This window comes from Lagenorhynchus albirostris, chromosome 5 (genome assembly GCF_949774975.1).
Source record: "Lagenorhynchus albirostris chromosome 5, mLagAlb1.1, whole genome shotgun sequence".
Taxonomy (NCBI): domain Eukaryota; kingdom Metazoa; phylum Chordata; class Mammalia; order Artiodactyla; family Delphinidae; genus Lagenorhynchus; species Lagenorhynchus albirostris.
In genome coordinates this window covers 98,443,857-98,459,286 of record NC_083099.1, presented here as the reverse complement: position 1 = coordinate 98,459,286, position 15,430 = coordinate 98,443,857, and the positions used below count along the sequence as shown (strand labels likewise).

General features: G+C 37.5%; 2 protein-coding genes across 14 annotated transcripts in view; one reads left to right on the top strand and one right to left on the bottom strand.

Annotated features, from left to right (window-relative positions):
- CMSS1 (cms1 ribosomal small subunit homolog) overlaps nucleotides 1-15,430 on the top strand; it is a 382,900-nt gene that overhangs the window by 23,556 nt on the left and 343,914 nt on the right. The window lies entirely within an intron of this gene.
- The window catches only part of FILIP1L (filamin A interacting protein 1 like), a 287,005-nt gene continuing 273,542 nt past the window's right edge, over nucleotides 1,968-15,430 (bottom strand). For all 10 annotated transcript variants that reach the window (XM_060150678.1, XM_060150679.1, XM_060150683.1 and 7 more), the window contains one exon: nucleotides 1,968-5,109. In XM_060150678.1, the coding sequence (XP_060006661.1) occupies nucleotides 2,313-5,109 (2,797 nt within the window). In that variant the 3' untranslated portion in view covers nucleotides 1,968-2,312. The remainder of the gene's footprint in view (nucleotides 5,110-15,430) is intronic.

Here is a 15,430-nt window from a genome sequence, read left to right as displayed (position 1 = left end):
GAGCAGATGATGAAATGAGGATTTGTGCATCCTAATCATGGAGCACAGGACTTGTGGTATTAACTTTATTGTATAAAATTGCTCTGGCTCACAAAAGATAAGAAATTGAATCCTCACAAAACAGTTCTACTAATGAATAGCCCAGAGCCTCTCAAACTCTATTAGTTACAGGTGTGCCAAAAATGGATCTTTCCTTCAGTACAACAGGAGCAACCTGGGGATGACAGGAGTCCCTGATCAGGAGTCCCTGATCATCTCTGCCTCTTTATCCATTGTATCCAGTGTGTATCCAGTGTGTTTTCTGTTTGTGTCATTATGTGACAAAATTTGGGAAGTGCTGGGAAGACTTTGTCCTTTAATTCTTTCTGGTTTCTGTTTATTATTTCATGATTAGTTGATCACTACCCACCAAAACATTATATGTACTCTCTTATTATCTAGAAAGACATCTCATGCAGCAATGTTATCAATGTCTACTTTGAAAGATGTAAAATGATGTATGTAGTTTCTTCTAAAGTTCTAACCCAAGGTGACTTAAAAATAAAAACAATTTTGGAAAACATTTAGACCATCATGTATGTTGTAATACAGTTGGGTCACTGCCAATTCCCAAGATAAATGTGTTTAAACAGAAGCTTTCTCATTCATCACTAGCCTCAGCTTTCATCCAAATTTATTTAATGATGATGCAAGCCCACAGCGTTGGTGTTGCAGTTCATCACCATGGAAGTGTTTCTGTCAACAAATCCTTGCTTTGCTATCATGAAATTGATTTTGCAGGGAAAGGAGGATAATTGTGAAAGATTCCTTTTACTCCTAAAGATCTTCACAGTTTGCCTGGGTGTCTAAATGAATTGTGTTTAAAATCAATAACTGGCAATAAAATTGACCACACTAAATTAACAGTTATGAGGTTGGAAAAGGGAAAATGGCAATGAGCTACTTTGTCTGAAATCATCTTTTTTGAATGTGGCTTGGGGACCAGATTTGTAATTTAAAATGTTCCTCTGAAAGCTGTTCTCTGCTACAGAAGTACAAATTATGCTGAGTCCCATTAGCAGAGTACCAGAATTCCTAGGATGCTTTTTTTTTTTTAAGGATTACTGAGTTTTTCTCACCTATCTTGAAAATGGCATAACAATAATCACAGGAGAAACTTCCCTCAACTAACATACTGTATTTTTTTTAAAATATGCCTTTTCTATAACTTACATTGTAATTATCTTTGGTTTTTATTTGCTTGTTGGGAGGTTAAAAAAACACACACACACAGTTAAGTTTAAGCTTCTGAATGCAGCCCACTAGCAAACAAACAAGGTAGGAAGCACCTACCTTAAGTAATTCAAATTATGGGAACCTACTAGGAAAAAGTAACAAGAAAGACATTTTTGCTTTGAAGCAGTGTTCAAGAGCATATGTCTTAGTGGCTGATTCCAGGTTTGGATGTAGACATAAATGTTTTAAGGGGATTTTCATCTATGGTAGAAATACAGTCAACTCTTGATTGTGAAGGTAACTTGTATTTCCAAATGTGCTTTTTCTGGCTTACTATCACATTTCAAAGCTTTTTACTTTCACCATCAGCTCATATGTGCTCACAAAAACAAATTATTTAATATTGTTTTATTCAGTGATTATCAGTAAACATTTATTAAGTAACTAAATTCCTAACACGTGCTAAGCACTGTGCTGGGCACCAGGGATATTGAGATACATCTCAAGCATGAAGTTTGCTCCTGAGAGATCTTATAGTTCACTTTGAAATCAAAGAGCCATAAAATTTCATTTATTTCAACTACTTCCTCCTCCTCCTCTAATATGTGATCAGAAGTTGACTGTATATGGGAAGTAGGTCCTGTTTGTTTTTAAGGAAGAATTAATAGACATTATGAACAGGAAATAAAATTCTATTATACATGCAAAAAAAAGAACACAAAATGACCAAAAGAAAATTCAGCAAGCAATGGTAAAAATAACAAATTATTTACTGCTTTATAATGTTAAAGTATTTCACCAAGACAAGTTGCAGTCAAATTAATGTGAGTTATGGAAAATGAAATACATAAAGATGTATTTATACAAGTGCAGACTAAATATTTTCCATACAGGTATGTAAATGAAAAAATATACAGTAAGTGCACGCTTGATATGACTATGCAGGCAACAGTTAGTTTCAGATACTCTTGGACGGTTCATGCATAAACCTTCCCAAAGTACAAGTTCAGTCAGTCTTTTGAGGGATGTGGAGGGATAATTAAAAAGGACTGAGTTCCTTGCAATAATATCGGTATAAACCAAATAAGGGAGGGTGGTCAGTTATATATATTACTTACTGTAATTTGTGATTGTCGAGGAAGAGGTGTGGCTGTTGGTGTGATAGTAATACTGCTGGTGACTTTATTGGTTGTTTTGTTTAGTGCCCCATTAGTTAAGCTTTGAGTTCGGTTATCCTGCAGTGATGCTGAAGGGCTGGCAGGTCTCACGGAGCTAGCTACGGCTTGCATGTAAGGACTTCCTAAGTGAATGTGGATTTTATTATCCTCAGTAGTTATCACACTTGAACTGTTACTGTTTGAACGCTGAAACTGCCACGATGACTGCCGATCAGGGGAGACTCTGAAAATCGCGTGCTTGGCACTGATTTCTATCGGCTCTGGAGAGCGTCCCTGCTCAGGGGAGCTAGTTGAACCAGTAACAGCCAAAACCTGAATAGGTGACATTGTCCTTTCTGGAGTTATGGAACCACAAGACTCTGGGGTCTGTGCCCTGGCAAAGGTTGCCATGGTAATTGGGGACATGCCTTGCTCTAAATTCATAAGGCCTTCAGCAGAGGTTTTTGATTTCACTGGAGTTATGGAGGCATTTTGGAGGATGGTTATCCTTTGCTTTGGGGTGCCACAGTTTGGTATCACTGCAGTGCTTGTGTAAGAGTGAGGACTCTCTGTGGTCGGACTTGTGATTTCAAGAGTGGCTGTGTTTTGGACATGGTCTGGAGTAACCTTTATATGCAGTGGCTGCCCAGGTGTGTGGCTTAGGACTAGATCTCCAGGTTGCACGAAGTTGCCATTGGGTTTAGTTTGTATTTTTCCATTCTGAGGATGGCCCTCCTTGGACTTCATCCAAGGAATCCATAGCTTCCTGTTAACAGGACAGGGAGTAGATGAGTTGCATTTGAAGGACAGCACGGACTCCTCATCATTAGGGTCCTCATTCTGGTCCTCACTCTCCTCATATAACTGACCGTTGATGACTGCTCGTTCCAGAGGAATGAGACTCTTGTAATCAGGTGGCTCATTGTCTACTGCTTCTGTTTGAACTTCTTTAGAAAATACTTGAGGGTCAGAGATTCTTCTTCCATTGAGACTGGGCCGGAGGCTCTTACTGAAATGACGGTACCGCTCTAACTCTTTAGTGAGGTTTTCGATCTCTCTTCCTAAATCTCTGTTCCTGTTTTCTTGTTGACTGAGTTTCTTTTGCAGAACTGAATGATCTCCCTGGAGGAGACATATCAGGTCCTCAGTTGCCATGTATTCATGAATTTTCTCTTTCAGTGCATCCACTTCTCTTGAGAGGTGACCTGATTTAGCTTCTTCTTCCTGAAGCCTTTTGAAAAGCCATTGTTCATGACTGGAGTCTGTCTTTTCTGCTAACTTGTATTTGGCAAGTTCCATTTTAACATGTTCCAGCTCTTCAGATAAAAATTGAGCTTTGTCTCGTTCATTAGCATACCTTCGTTCTAGAGTCTCATACTCATCTTCAGTTTTCATGAGGTCATCCTCAATGGATTTCATATCCTTTAACTTCAGCTTCAGTCTTTCCACTTCTTGAGAGAGCTCTTTAATCTTATTGTTCTCTTGGTGTAATGCTATTGTGGACTTACCAGAATCTTGATTTAATTTGTTTTTTAGGAAATCTTTCTCAGTTGCTTCCAATGATTGAAGCCTGTTTTTCAACATGTTCACTTTGGACAGGAGATCATTTCCTTTCTCTTCTTCTGCTTTCAGTTTGTTTTTTAGATCATCTCTCTCTTTCGTTACACTGTACATTTTTTCTTCCACATCAGTTTTGGACTTCAGTGCCCTTTTAGTTTCCTCAATTAACTTCTCAGTAACCGTTGTCACTTTATTTTGCTCCACTTGAAGCTGAGAAGCAGCAGCTTGTAACTTATCTTCAGTTTGCTTTAATTTTTCACTCATTGTTTTCCGTTCATCTACCAGCATCACAGTTAATGTTTTCAGTTTAGTTAAGTCCTCTTTTAGGGTGAATTCTGTCTTCTCCAGCCGACTTTCAATGGCTTCTAGCTCTTTGATCCTTATCTTTAAACTCTCCAGTTCCTGAGATAACTGCTTTGTGGTCATCCTTTCTTTTTCTAAATTACATTTCAGAGAGTAACATTCTTGTTTGCTTTTGTTGAAAGCATCTTCTAATTTTTCCAGAGCCATAATTCTTTTATTGAGTTTTTCAACCTCGAGTTTAAAGTCTTTACTCTGTGATGTTTCCTTTTCCAGCCTCTTATTGAGATCTCTGCACTGCTCCTCCATTTTTATGAGCTCTTCATCCTTCCCTTCCATTTCTAGCACACGTTTCCTGAGCTCCTCCACCTCAGCCATGATACTGGAGTTTCCATATTCTCCCTTGTTAATTTTTTCTTTTATATCTTGCAGCTCCTCTTCTGCTTTTCGTAAAGATCTGTTTGTCTCTTCTAACTCATCAATTTGCCGGCTGAGTGCTGCCAGCTTTTGTCGAAGCTGGCGATTTTGGCTGTCCTCATTGGTGAGCTTCGCCATAATTGTTTCTTGGTTCTGGTGAAACTTTGTGGTCTGCGTGTGCAGATCGTTCTCTAGTCTGGTTGCCTTCTGCTCTTCTTCCTGAACTCTGGCTTCAGCAAGGGCTAGTTTAGCATGTGTTTCCTTTGCACTCGTGGTTAGGTCTTGGATTTTCTGTCTTTGAAGGGCAAGCTGTGCCGTCAGCCTTTGTTGTTCGTCCACCACCATCAAAGCAAAAGACTTCAGTTTGGTCAGCTCCTCTTTCAGGGCAGTGACCCTCTTCTCTTTTTCTTGCTCCTTCTTCTTCTGGGACTCCGTTTCTTGGTCAATTAACCTTTTTAATCTGAAAAATACAAGAGCACATTCTATTTTGTAACTGGTGCTTTAGTAACTTGTCAGCTGTGAGTAAACATTTATGTAATTTAGAAAGACAGTATCGACTCATACAGTATATGGAAAGGAGTTCCTGAATTTGATGGGAGAGGAGAAACTTTATTAAACAGATGTCTTGCTTTTTTTGTTTTCACTACCTGCTTTCCTCCCACCCCTCATTGATTGGTAACAGTTGCAGTTCACCAGGAGGGCAAGAATATTTGGTTTAAATTGCTTGTGTAACGTATAATCAGTAGACGTTGTAGCCTGAAGGCTGTAAAAACAGACACAAGCTTGAGATTCAGTTGGAGGAAGCTTCCAGACTGGCCCTACTCTTACCAACTAATTAACCTGGGCAGTTATTTAATATCCCCAGGGCTTCAGTTTCCTCTATGAAAAATGGAGGCAATAATTGTATTATCTCAGGGGCCATCTGTGAAAATTAAATGAGATAATTTGTCTAAGATTCTCACAGTGCTGGCACATAATAAGCATTTGATAAGTGTTGTTGATCCATTTTATTAATGTGGTTATTATTATATTTATCAGATGGTTGGCTTGAACCATTATGTGATACATTAATGTTTGGTGATCAGCTTCCTGATTCTTAGTTAAGATAAAATTTATTCACATTGCTTAGAAGTTAGGCACTTTACTGATGGACCTATTTGCCAGTTTAAATTTGGTTTACACTAGCCTGACATTGTGTCAGGAATCAATTCACATATATCTCTGTCCCCACAGTGGATGGTAGTTGAATGAGAGTAATTGACAGGCACCTAAAGGGGTTTAGAGTGTTCATAACACTTGGGAAGAGCATGGGATTTGATACAAAAGAGCTTGATAAGTGACATGTTAGAAATGATGGAGGAAAAATTCTTATCAGGAACATAATGAGTCCCTCTTGAATGATGACTCTATGATAACATGTTATTTTTTTTCTTTATGTCTTAAGTTTGTCAACAAAACAGGAGGACATTTTACCTGCAATATAAACTGTCTCTTCCACACATTTTTTCCCTCAGTATTGAGGTCATAGTTTTAAATTTGTGGCACTCCTTAATTACGCTGGTAATGGGCTGATTAGAGAGGATGTAATTACAGCTTTGCAGTATTGTTATACAGAAGCTAAAATAGGATGGAATCCCTGAAAAATTGAACTAAAAGACTTGTCATGGATGAGAAGTTATAAATATTTGTTTTCTGATCAAGCATAGAGAATTCATAATATTTTAATATATCTTTTCTACTAGGAATGAGTTAACTATCCAATGCATGTCTTTACTCCTTGCCACAGAACTTTCTTTTTAAAGTTGTTTAGGATTTGAGAGGACATTTTACAAGGAAATTAACTTGGGGTATTCTTCTTGGAAATAAGAGTCCTTTTTGAGATTCTAATCCACTCTTCTGTAATTACACTACACAAGAGGAACATGTTTAAAATAATTGTATAATGAAAGAACTTTCAAACTTTTTTATGGGGAGGATCCACTTTTAGTTTTTCCTGTTTTGAGAACCTGACAGGCTGGCCCAAGGGCTGTGGGCTGTGAAATTCTGAAGAAGCTGGTCTGGATGCCGGGGTGGGGTGGTTGATGATCTCATCCACAGTCTTGGCAAGAGGCTTGCCCATGGCTTCTGGCTCTGTCCCACTCCCTGTTTGAGACACATGGGAACCTGAGAAGAGAAACACGGCGGCTCCCTCCCGAAAGGTAGTGACTTCACAACCCAGTGGCAGAGTCCATGGGAAACTGCTTTGGTGGTGAAGTGGTTACAGAAACTTTGGCAAAGTGCTTCTTCCTCCCACCTTAGCATTAGAATGGTATTTAACAGTACTGCAGTGAAATATTTTCCCCTCTCTACATCACAGTTCTTAGAATTTTATTAGAGAACAGTTTCACAAAAACTTTTCAGGATTTTTCAACTTATTAAATAATACCATGTGCTATTTCATTTTCATGAGAAGAAGGTATGTTTTCTTAGGATACAAAGGAGGGAAGACTGTTTGAAGTATAATGAAAAGAATATTAACATTGAATGGTCATCAGTGAATCTTAGCATTGCCATAACTGGCAAAAAAGATTTTGAAGACGCTTCAGTTTCCATTGTGTTCAGTGTTTTCAGCAGCAAGCATGATGCATCTTTTTCAGCATGGTGCAAGTTCATTTATCTTTTTCATGGTTTCTGAAAATCAGCTGGTATCCCCATCTGTTTCCAAGCCCCATCTTACACAGTTAGACACATGAAACTGACAGTTCGAATACATTTGCTCTCAGCATTTCGTTACTACTTGTTTCCTAACAACCTGCTATTCCCCTGGACCAGTCCCATAAGCACACCTTAGGACAGTCAACAGGCTAGTCAGGTAAAGCCTTTCAGGGAGGAAAATAGGAATTTATATGCAGAAAGAGTTATACCCCCAACCATCAACCAATGTGAATCCAGGATAGGAGGGAGGCCCTGATGGAACCTTTCCAGAGCCAGTTGGGTGCTTGTAATGCTGTTACACATTGCAGGGTTGTGATGTATGTATGAGAGAGAGAGGAAAAAAAGAGAGAGGCAGAGACACTGGTTATGCTACTGAATTGTAATCAGCACTTCTGGTATGGTGAATGGGTTGATCCTAAATCATTCACTATTTCTTGCCTTATATCCAGAAGCATTTTGAAGGATAAAGTTTGAGGTTAATTTATAGTCTTGAAGAAAGGTGTTTCTTGGTAAAGTTAGCTGGTCTTACAAGATTTGAAGCTGCAAGCCTGGCGTGTTGTGCACAGTGCCCTAAACAAGGAAGCTAATTGCCACAATGCTAACTACTAATGCAGGGATATATATATATATATATATATATATATTTATGTGAGTGTATAATACAAGTGTGTGTGTTTATGTGTATATACACACATATAGTTGACTAGGTTATTTTTTTTCTTTCAAATATATATTTGAATGCTTTCAGCAAATATTTGCTGAGAGTTGACTGCATTTTAGTTATTTGAGGTCCACAATCACTTATCTAGAATTTCCAAAGCCAGATGTTTCCAAAATTCTAGAGTTTTCAAATTTTAGAAGGGCAGTAAGGAGCATCCACCATATATTACATAACAGCTTCAGTAAGGCCTGTGGCACCACCTCCTATAAGCAAACCTCTGAATACTTCTACAGTGAACCATGTGAATAGTTACACTAAGTGGGATAATTAAGATAATAAATAACCTCACATCCATTCGGGTTTTGCTGCCAAATGAGTTCAGATAAGAAGTTTTGCTGCCACAATTTAGCAAAAACTTTATGTAGTTTTTAGATCTTTGAAATTGCAGACAAGGGACTGTGGACGTGTACAATGAGGGTATAGACTTGGTATCTTTTTGGTAAGAAGGGTGTGGAGTTTGAGGGTCCTAAGGCAGCTTCCTTCTTCAGTAGGATTGGGTTTTAAACCAAACAGTAACAATTTTCTGTCTCCATTATTTTTCTTTGCATATTAACAGGCTCTAGGCATTGATGCTGACTGACTTTATATGCTAATACAGATTATCATTGACTCTGGTTTTGCTAGTAACAGCAGATAAGTGATTTTGAGAGCTTTTAACCAGGGTACTCATAATCTTGAAAGCAGCATAGACCTTGGGATGTCCAGATATGAAATTCTTCGCTTCAGAACTGTGAGGTCAAATTTTTGCTCCTTTTCCCATGAATAGTTCCAATTAGTATGCCTTTGTGCCTTTTCCGATTAATATGTTTGTATAATCTACGCTAGGGTTTCTTCAACGTCAGCACTATTGACGTTTTGGGCCAACTGATTCTTTATGGTGGAGGGCCTTGTAAGATGTTTAGCAGCATCTTTAGTCTCAGTAGAAGCTCGTAACATCTCCCCAGTTGTGACAACCAAAAATATCTCCAGACATTGGCCAGTATCTTATGGGGGTGCAGCATCACCCCCAGTTGAGAACCACTGATCTAAGCCTGTGTTCGTGTTGTGTGTGTGTTTATACACGTGTATATGCCAGTCTGTCATTATAAGTTAGACTCTTTATGGTCCTGCCTGACTCATCTTTCCCGACTCAGTTACATATATGCCTGGTGATTGTATCTTCTCTGCTCAGAGCCTGTTCCTTACCAGTGCTTCTCACAGTTCAAGGTTCATTTGAATCACCTGGGAATCTTGTTAAATGGCAGATTCCAATTTTGTACGCAGGGGATGGGCCTCAAAATTTGCATTACAGCATGCTCCCAGGTGATGCCAGGACTGACTAAGGCTTTACTATGTATGTGTCAGATGTTTAATGGAAATGGTATTCTGGCTCAATATTAACTCAGTTCATCATTGATAATACCCCAAACTGTCGGCATAGCATATATTCCTGACCTACAGGGCCATCCATTTTTCTCACAGAGAACATCAGGTAGGACTAATGACTAATCTAAAATCTCTCATCATTACTGGAAAAAATGACTTAAAATGCATATCATAGGTATTCGATCAGTACCTAATTTTCACCTTAAAAAAGGCAGTAGGGCTTCCCTGGTGGCGCAGTGGTTGAGAGTCTGCCTGCCGATGCAGGGGACACGGGTTCGTGCCCCGGTCCGGGAGGATCCCACATGCCGCAGAGCGGCTGGGCCTGTGAGCCGTGGCCTCTGGGCCTCCGCGTCCGGAGCCTGTGCTCCGCAACGGGAGAGGCCACAACAGTGAGAGGCCCGCATACCGCAAAAAAAAAAAAAAAAAAAAAGGCTAAAGGTAAATAACTTTAGTTCTAGCCCAAAGACTAAAATTATTTGAAACTATATACCATAGTAAAAGAATTCTGGTAAAAGAATGCTACCATTCTTTTAGTGCCAGTGATGTGCTGCCAAGCACTGAGCTAAGTCCGTAGTACAGCTATTGCTTCTAATTCTCAGGTGAGCCTATAGGGTTTGAGATTATTCTCTATTTTACAGCCATAAAAACTGAGGGTCAGAAAGATCAGGAAGGGGCAGACAGAGCCTGTTCTTTTTCCCCATACTACATTGCCTCTCCAACAAAGAACACAAACTAGTTCATGGACCTGGTCCACATCTGAAGTGTCTTTCTCCAGGAACACTCTGTGTGTTAGAGAAACTTATCAGCCTAAAGAAAAATTCTCACTTATCATTGTGCTTGCTTTCTTTTTAGTTCATATCTCACAGAGCAGTGGTTTTCAAGTGTTTGCTCATAACTCCTAAAATAATTTTCTATTATGTACAATTAATTTGTTCCTGTAAAGAGTAATTATAGCACTTTCTTTTAGCAAATGCTGTCTTTTTTACTAATTGAGGTATAATTGAAAAATAAAATTATAAGATATTTAAAGTATGCAATGTGATGATTTGATATACATATATATGAATTATGAAAGGATTCTCACCAAGTTAATAGTTCCATTACCTCACATGTTCACCTTTTTTGTGTGTGTAAGAACACTTAGGTTCTGTTCTCTCAGCAAATTTCAATTATAAGATACAGTATTATCAACTGTTACCACCGTGTTATACATGATAACCTCAGACAGTATTCATCTTATAACTATAGTTTTACCAGCCCCTCCCTATTTCCCCCATTTCCCCAGTCCCTGGCAACCACCATTCTACTCTCTTTCTGAGTTCAACTTTTTTTTTAGATTCCACATTTAAGTAATACCATGCACTGTTTGTCTGTCTCTGCCTAGCTTATTTCACTTTGCATAATGCCCTCTAGGTTCATCCATGTTATTGCAAGGCAGGATTTCCTTCTTTTTAAAGGCTGAATAATATTCTAACATATATATACACGTGAGTGTATATTCCCACACGTGTGTACACACATGTAAATGTATATATGTACTGTAGATATATAATGTATTATATATTAACACTTATATGTATACATTATATCTAAATAGTATACACTTTTACATACATTGTATAAAATATACTTTACATATATTTACATATGTGTATTTACATATGTAACACATATACATATTTATATATGTAAAATACATTTGTATATATGTACCCATACACGCCACACTTTGTTTACCCATTCATCTGTTGTCAGACACTCAGACTGTTTCCATACCTTGGCTATTGTGAATAATGCTGCAGTGAACATGGGAGTACAGATATCTCTTCAAGATAGTGATTTCATTTCCTTGGGATATATACCAAAGGATCACATGGTAGTTCTATTTTTAATTTCTTGAGAAACCTCTACACTGTTTTCTATAGTGGCTGTACCAGTTTACATTCCCATCTGCAGTGTGCAGCAGTTCCCTTTTCTCCACATCCTCCCTAGCATTTGTTATCTCGTCTTTTTGATAATAGACATCCTCACAGATGTGAGATGATATCTCATTGTGGTTTTGATCTGCATTTCCCTGATGATTAGTGATGTGGAGTGCCTTTTCATATACCTGTTGGCCATTTGTATGTCTTCTTTGGAAAAATGTCTGTTCAGGTCCTTTGCCCATTTTTTAATTGGGTTATTTGAATTTTCTGCTTTGAGTTGTATGAGTTCTTTGTATATTTTGGATAATAACCTCTTATCAGTTATATATGGTTTGCAAATATTTTCTCCCATTCCGTAGGATACCTTTTCATTTTGTTCATGGTTTCCTCTGCTGTGCAGAAGCTCTTTTTAGTTTGATGTAGTCCTATCTGCTTATTTTTACTTCTGTTACCTTTGCTTTTGGTGTCAAATTCAAAACATCATTGCCAAGACCAGTGTCAGGGAGCTTGCCCCTATATTTTTTTTCTAGGACTTTTAGTTTCATGTCTTAGGTTCAAATCCATAATCCATTCTGAGTTGATTTTTGTGTATAATGTAGGACAGGAGTCCAATTTCATTCTTTTGCATGTGAATATCCTGTTTTTCCAGCAGCAGTTTTTGAAGAGACTATCCTTTCCCCCTTGTATATTCTTAGCTCCTTTGTTGAAAATTAATTGACTATATATGGATGGGTTTATGTCTGGGATCTCTTTTGTGTTTCACTGGTCTCTGTGTCTTTTTTTATGCCAATACCAACTGTTTTGATTATTATAGGCTTCTAATATAGTTTGAAATCAGGACATGTGATGCCTCCATCTTTGTTCTTTATCAAGATTGCTTTGACTATTCAGGGTCTTTTGTGGTTCCATGTACATTTTAGGATTGTTTTTTCTATTTCTGTGAAAAATTACATTGGAATTTTGATAGGAATTACATTGAATCTGTAGATCATTTGGATAGTATGGACATTTTAACAATATTAATTCTTCCAATCCATGAACATGGAACATCAGTCCATTTATCTGTGTCTTCTTCATTTTATTTCATCAATGTCTTATAGTTTAACTATACAGATCTTTTACTTCCTTGGTTAAATTTATTCCTAAGTATTTTATTCATTTTGATGCTATTGTAAATGGAATTGTTTTCTTAATTCTCTTTCGGTAATTTGTTCTAAAAGAATTTTTTTAACTAAGTACACCTTCACACATTTTAAAGCTGGCATCTAGAATTTTTTATTCAAGGTTTAAATAATTGCAAAAGATATATATTAACGTCTGCCATATAATCTAAAAGTCATCACTGGCAAACCAGTCAACCAAATCAGACATTCAGGAAAAGTCTGGCTTCATTTTTCAACTTAAGTACAAGTGTAAATACACATCCCTCTGGCAACCATTTCACTTCTAGAAGAGATGAGGAACAAGAGCTTATTACCCTGAGTTGTCCCCAGATGAAATAACAGGCACTGTTATTTGCCTGTATCCATCCAGTGGTTGGTTCTGAAGCTGCTGCTGCTCTGCTCTCATGGGACTCTATCAGGAGTATTTCTAGAATTGTCCCTTTGTCTGTGCCCCAGAGGGGTTTCCAACCCAGGAAGATACAATGTAAGAAGATCTTACATTAATTTGGTAAGATTTTGTTAAGTAAGAAGAAGACTCTTTTGAAAGGGTTGTTAAAAAAGGAAACTTATAGAGCACAAGCACTTTTCTTCTGGCAGACAGCATGTGTGTGAATTGCGGATGTAGACATTGATTCCCTTAAAGTTCTCCATGCTTATACCTCTGGAAATTCTTTGTGTACCCACAAGAGTATGTGTACTCCAGTTTGAAGAATATTGTCTTGGAGTACTCATATTCATGTTCAAGTACTGACATGAGAGGATTATAGGAACATTCATTGAATCCTGTCCAATAAAAACAGGTTGTAGAAGCTGGTTTTATGTACACAAATGTGAGGTAGTTAAATCCAAACTGGCTTACAGCAGTGGCTTATAACAGCTCTTCTTTAAAGTTTCTATTATGGCTCGGAACTGTCATAACTTACTGTAGTTTATCACTATTATTCTGTGCAATGCCAGCTCCTTGTTTTTTCAAAAATAATCACGTATGTAATCTTGAGCATTCTTTGGTACTAATCATCATGCTGGTTCCTTATTACAAAGTATACATTCAGAGCATCTTTTCAGTTTTTATTTACACACACGTCAGCACACATGTGTGAATGTATTTCATCTCCTCTAAGTAAGACACTGTTAGTAATATGCATCATATAACACACATAATGAAACAGATGGTGTGTCTAAATGCTATAATGCCAGTCATACCCATAATAACTTATATATAATTCTCATCACTTTTGATTTGTGTTTTATTTATGTACATTACAATCAACACTACTAAAATATAAGCTTCTTAAGAACAGGACACATGTCTGATTCATTTGTGTCTTCTATATTGTCTACTACAAAGCCCTTATATGTAGAAGGTACCAAATGAATGGCTTTTTGAATGAATGAATGAACATTTTCCTGTGGGAAATACTGTAGTATTGTCCTAACTAATTTTATTCATTTTTAAAAGAAGGTGCTCTGGTGTTTACCATGTACCTGGTTTTAGGTATTTAAGAAAACTAGGTGTAAATGGTTTTCCCGTTGGTGTTCTCCAAGTATACTGGCCTCTGGAAAGAACTGAGACTGTTCTTCCTTCTTCGGATCCCTGCATTAGAACTGTATGTGCTTGCTTGTTTGAGGAGAAGGGAGATGGGTGGTAAATGTCCACATCCTAGCCCCCCACTCTCCTTTGGTTATTTCATCTCTGCAAACAAAGGAGTGGTCCTTTTTATTTTTTCCTCAGAGCCAGAGCTCTACTGTACAAATATGTTTGTTTATTACACAAGCAACATTACATCAACAACAATGAAACTGAAAAGGAAATATTCACCTATGGTCTGACCACCCTAACACATCAATTATGTTTCTACTTTTCCAGATCCTTTCCCAGTTTTTCATACAACCGGCCCATATAAATAAGCTTAGCATGATTATCAAGCAATAAAACCACAAGCCATTAATGGCATTGTGTTGTTTCTGGTAGCTATAGAAATCAACCATAAGTAGTGAACAACTTCAGAGTCAGCTTAGTTTCTCACCTGTCATCTTTTAGAGGACAAATACCCACTGTATTTACTATATGGATCTTGAATTTACAGTTTCTGATGTTATGTATATGGCAACACTTTTGTTCATTTAATTTGCAAACAACAAAGAATATAATACTGGGACTATACTGAGATGAACAGGGAGGGTTCCTGTTCTCCAGAGTTTGTAGGCTTTTGGGAAAGAATGAGCAGATATGAGGACTCTAAAGAGCTTTTGATTATGTGGGTTATGTCTGTCAATATTTATAGTATTAGAAATTCAGACCAAGATATTTTAAAGTATTTATATATTTATTCATTAAAAATAATAAACCCACTATATGTTAACATAAATAAGATATTTTTATGAAAAATAACTTTTTCTAACCCAAAAACTTAGTGGGAAGGGTTGTTTTATATTTTTGCAAACTCTAATGCCTGGCTTAATTGAAGGCAGCTGGATTCTCAAATCTGTTTCACACATTCCATCAGCTGTAAGAGCAATGACGTCACCACATGTCATGTAGCCTTTGGAAAACTCCTTTTATGCTTGTGAGGGAATGAATGAAAAAGATAGCGTTATTATGAAAATAGCTTTGACCTCACAGACCTCTTGAAAGGGGCCATAGTTTGAGAATCACTGTTCATCTCGAGAATAGACAGTTGAAGCATAAATGGCAAATATGTCTTTCTCTGGAAAAGTCTCTGGTTTAGGCTGTCACCTTCTTCAGGCTGTTACTGAGTGAGCCCTTCGCTTCATATTGATGAAGTCCCCAGATTCACTGGCCTACTCACTGCTTTAGTGTTTACGTTGTTAATAAAACTAGTTGCTCCCCATCATAGATAGATGGAAGATTCCCTGCCTTCAAATACCTCTTTCCTAGTTTTTAGAAAAATC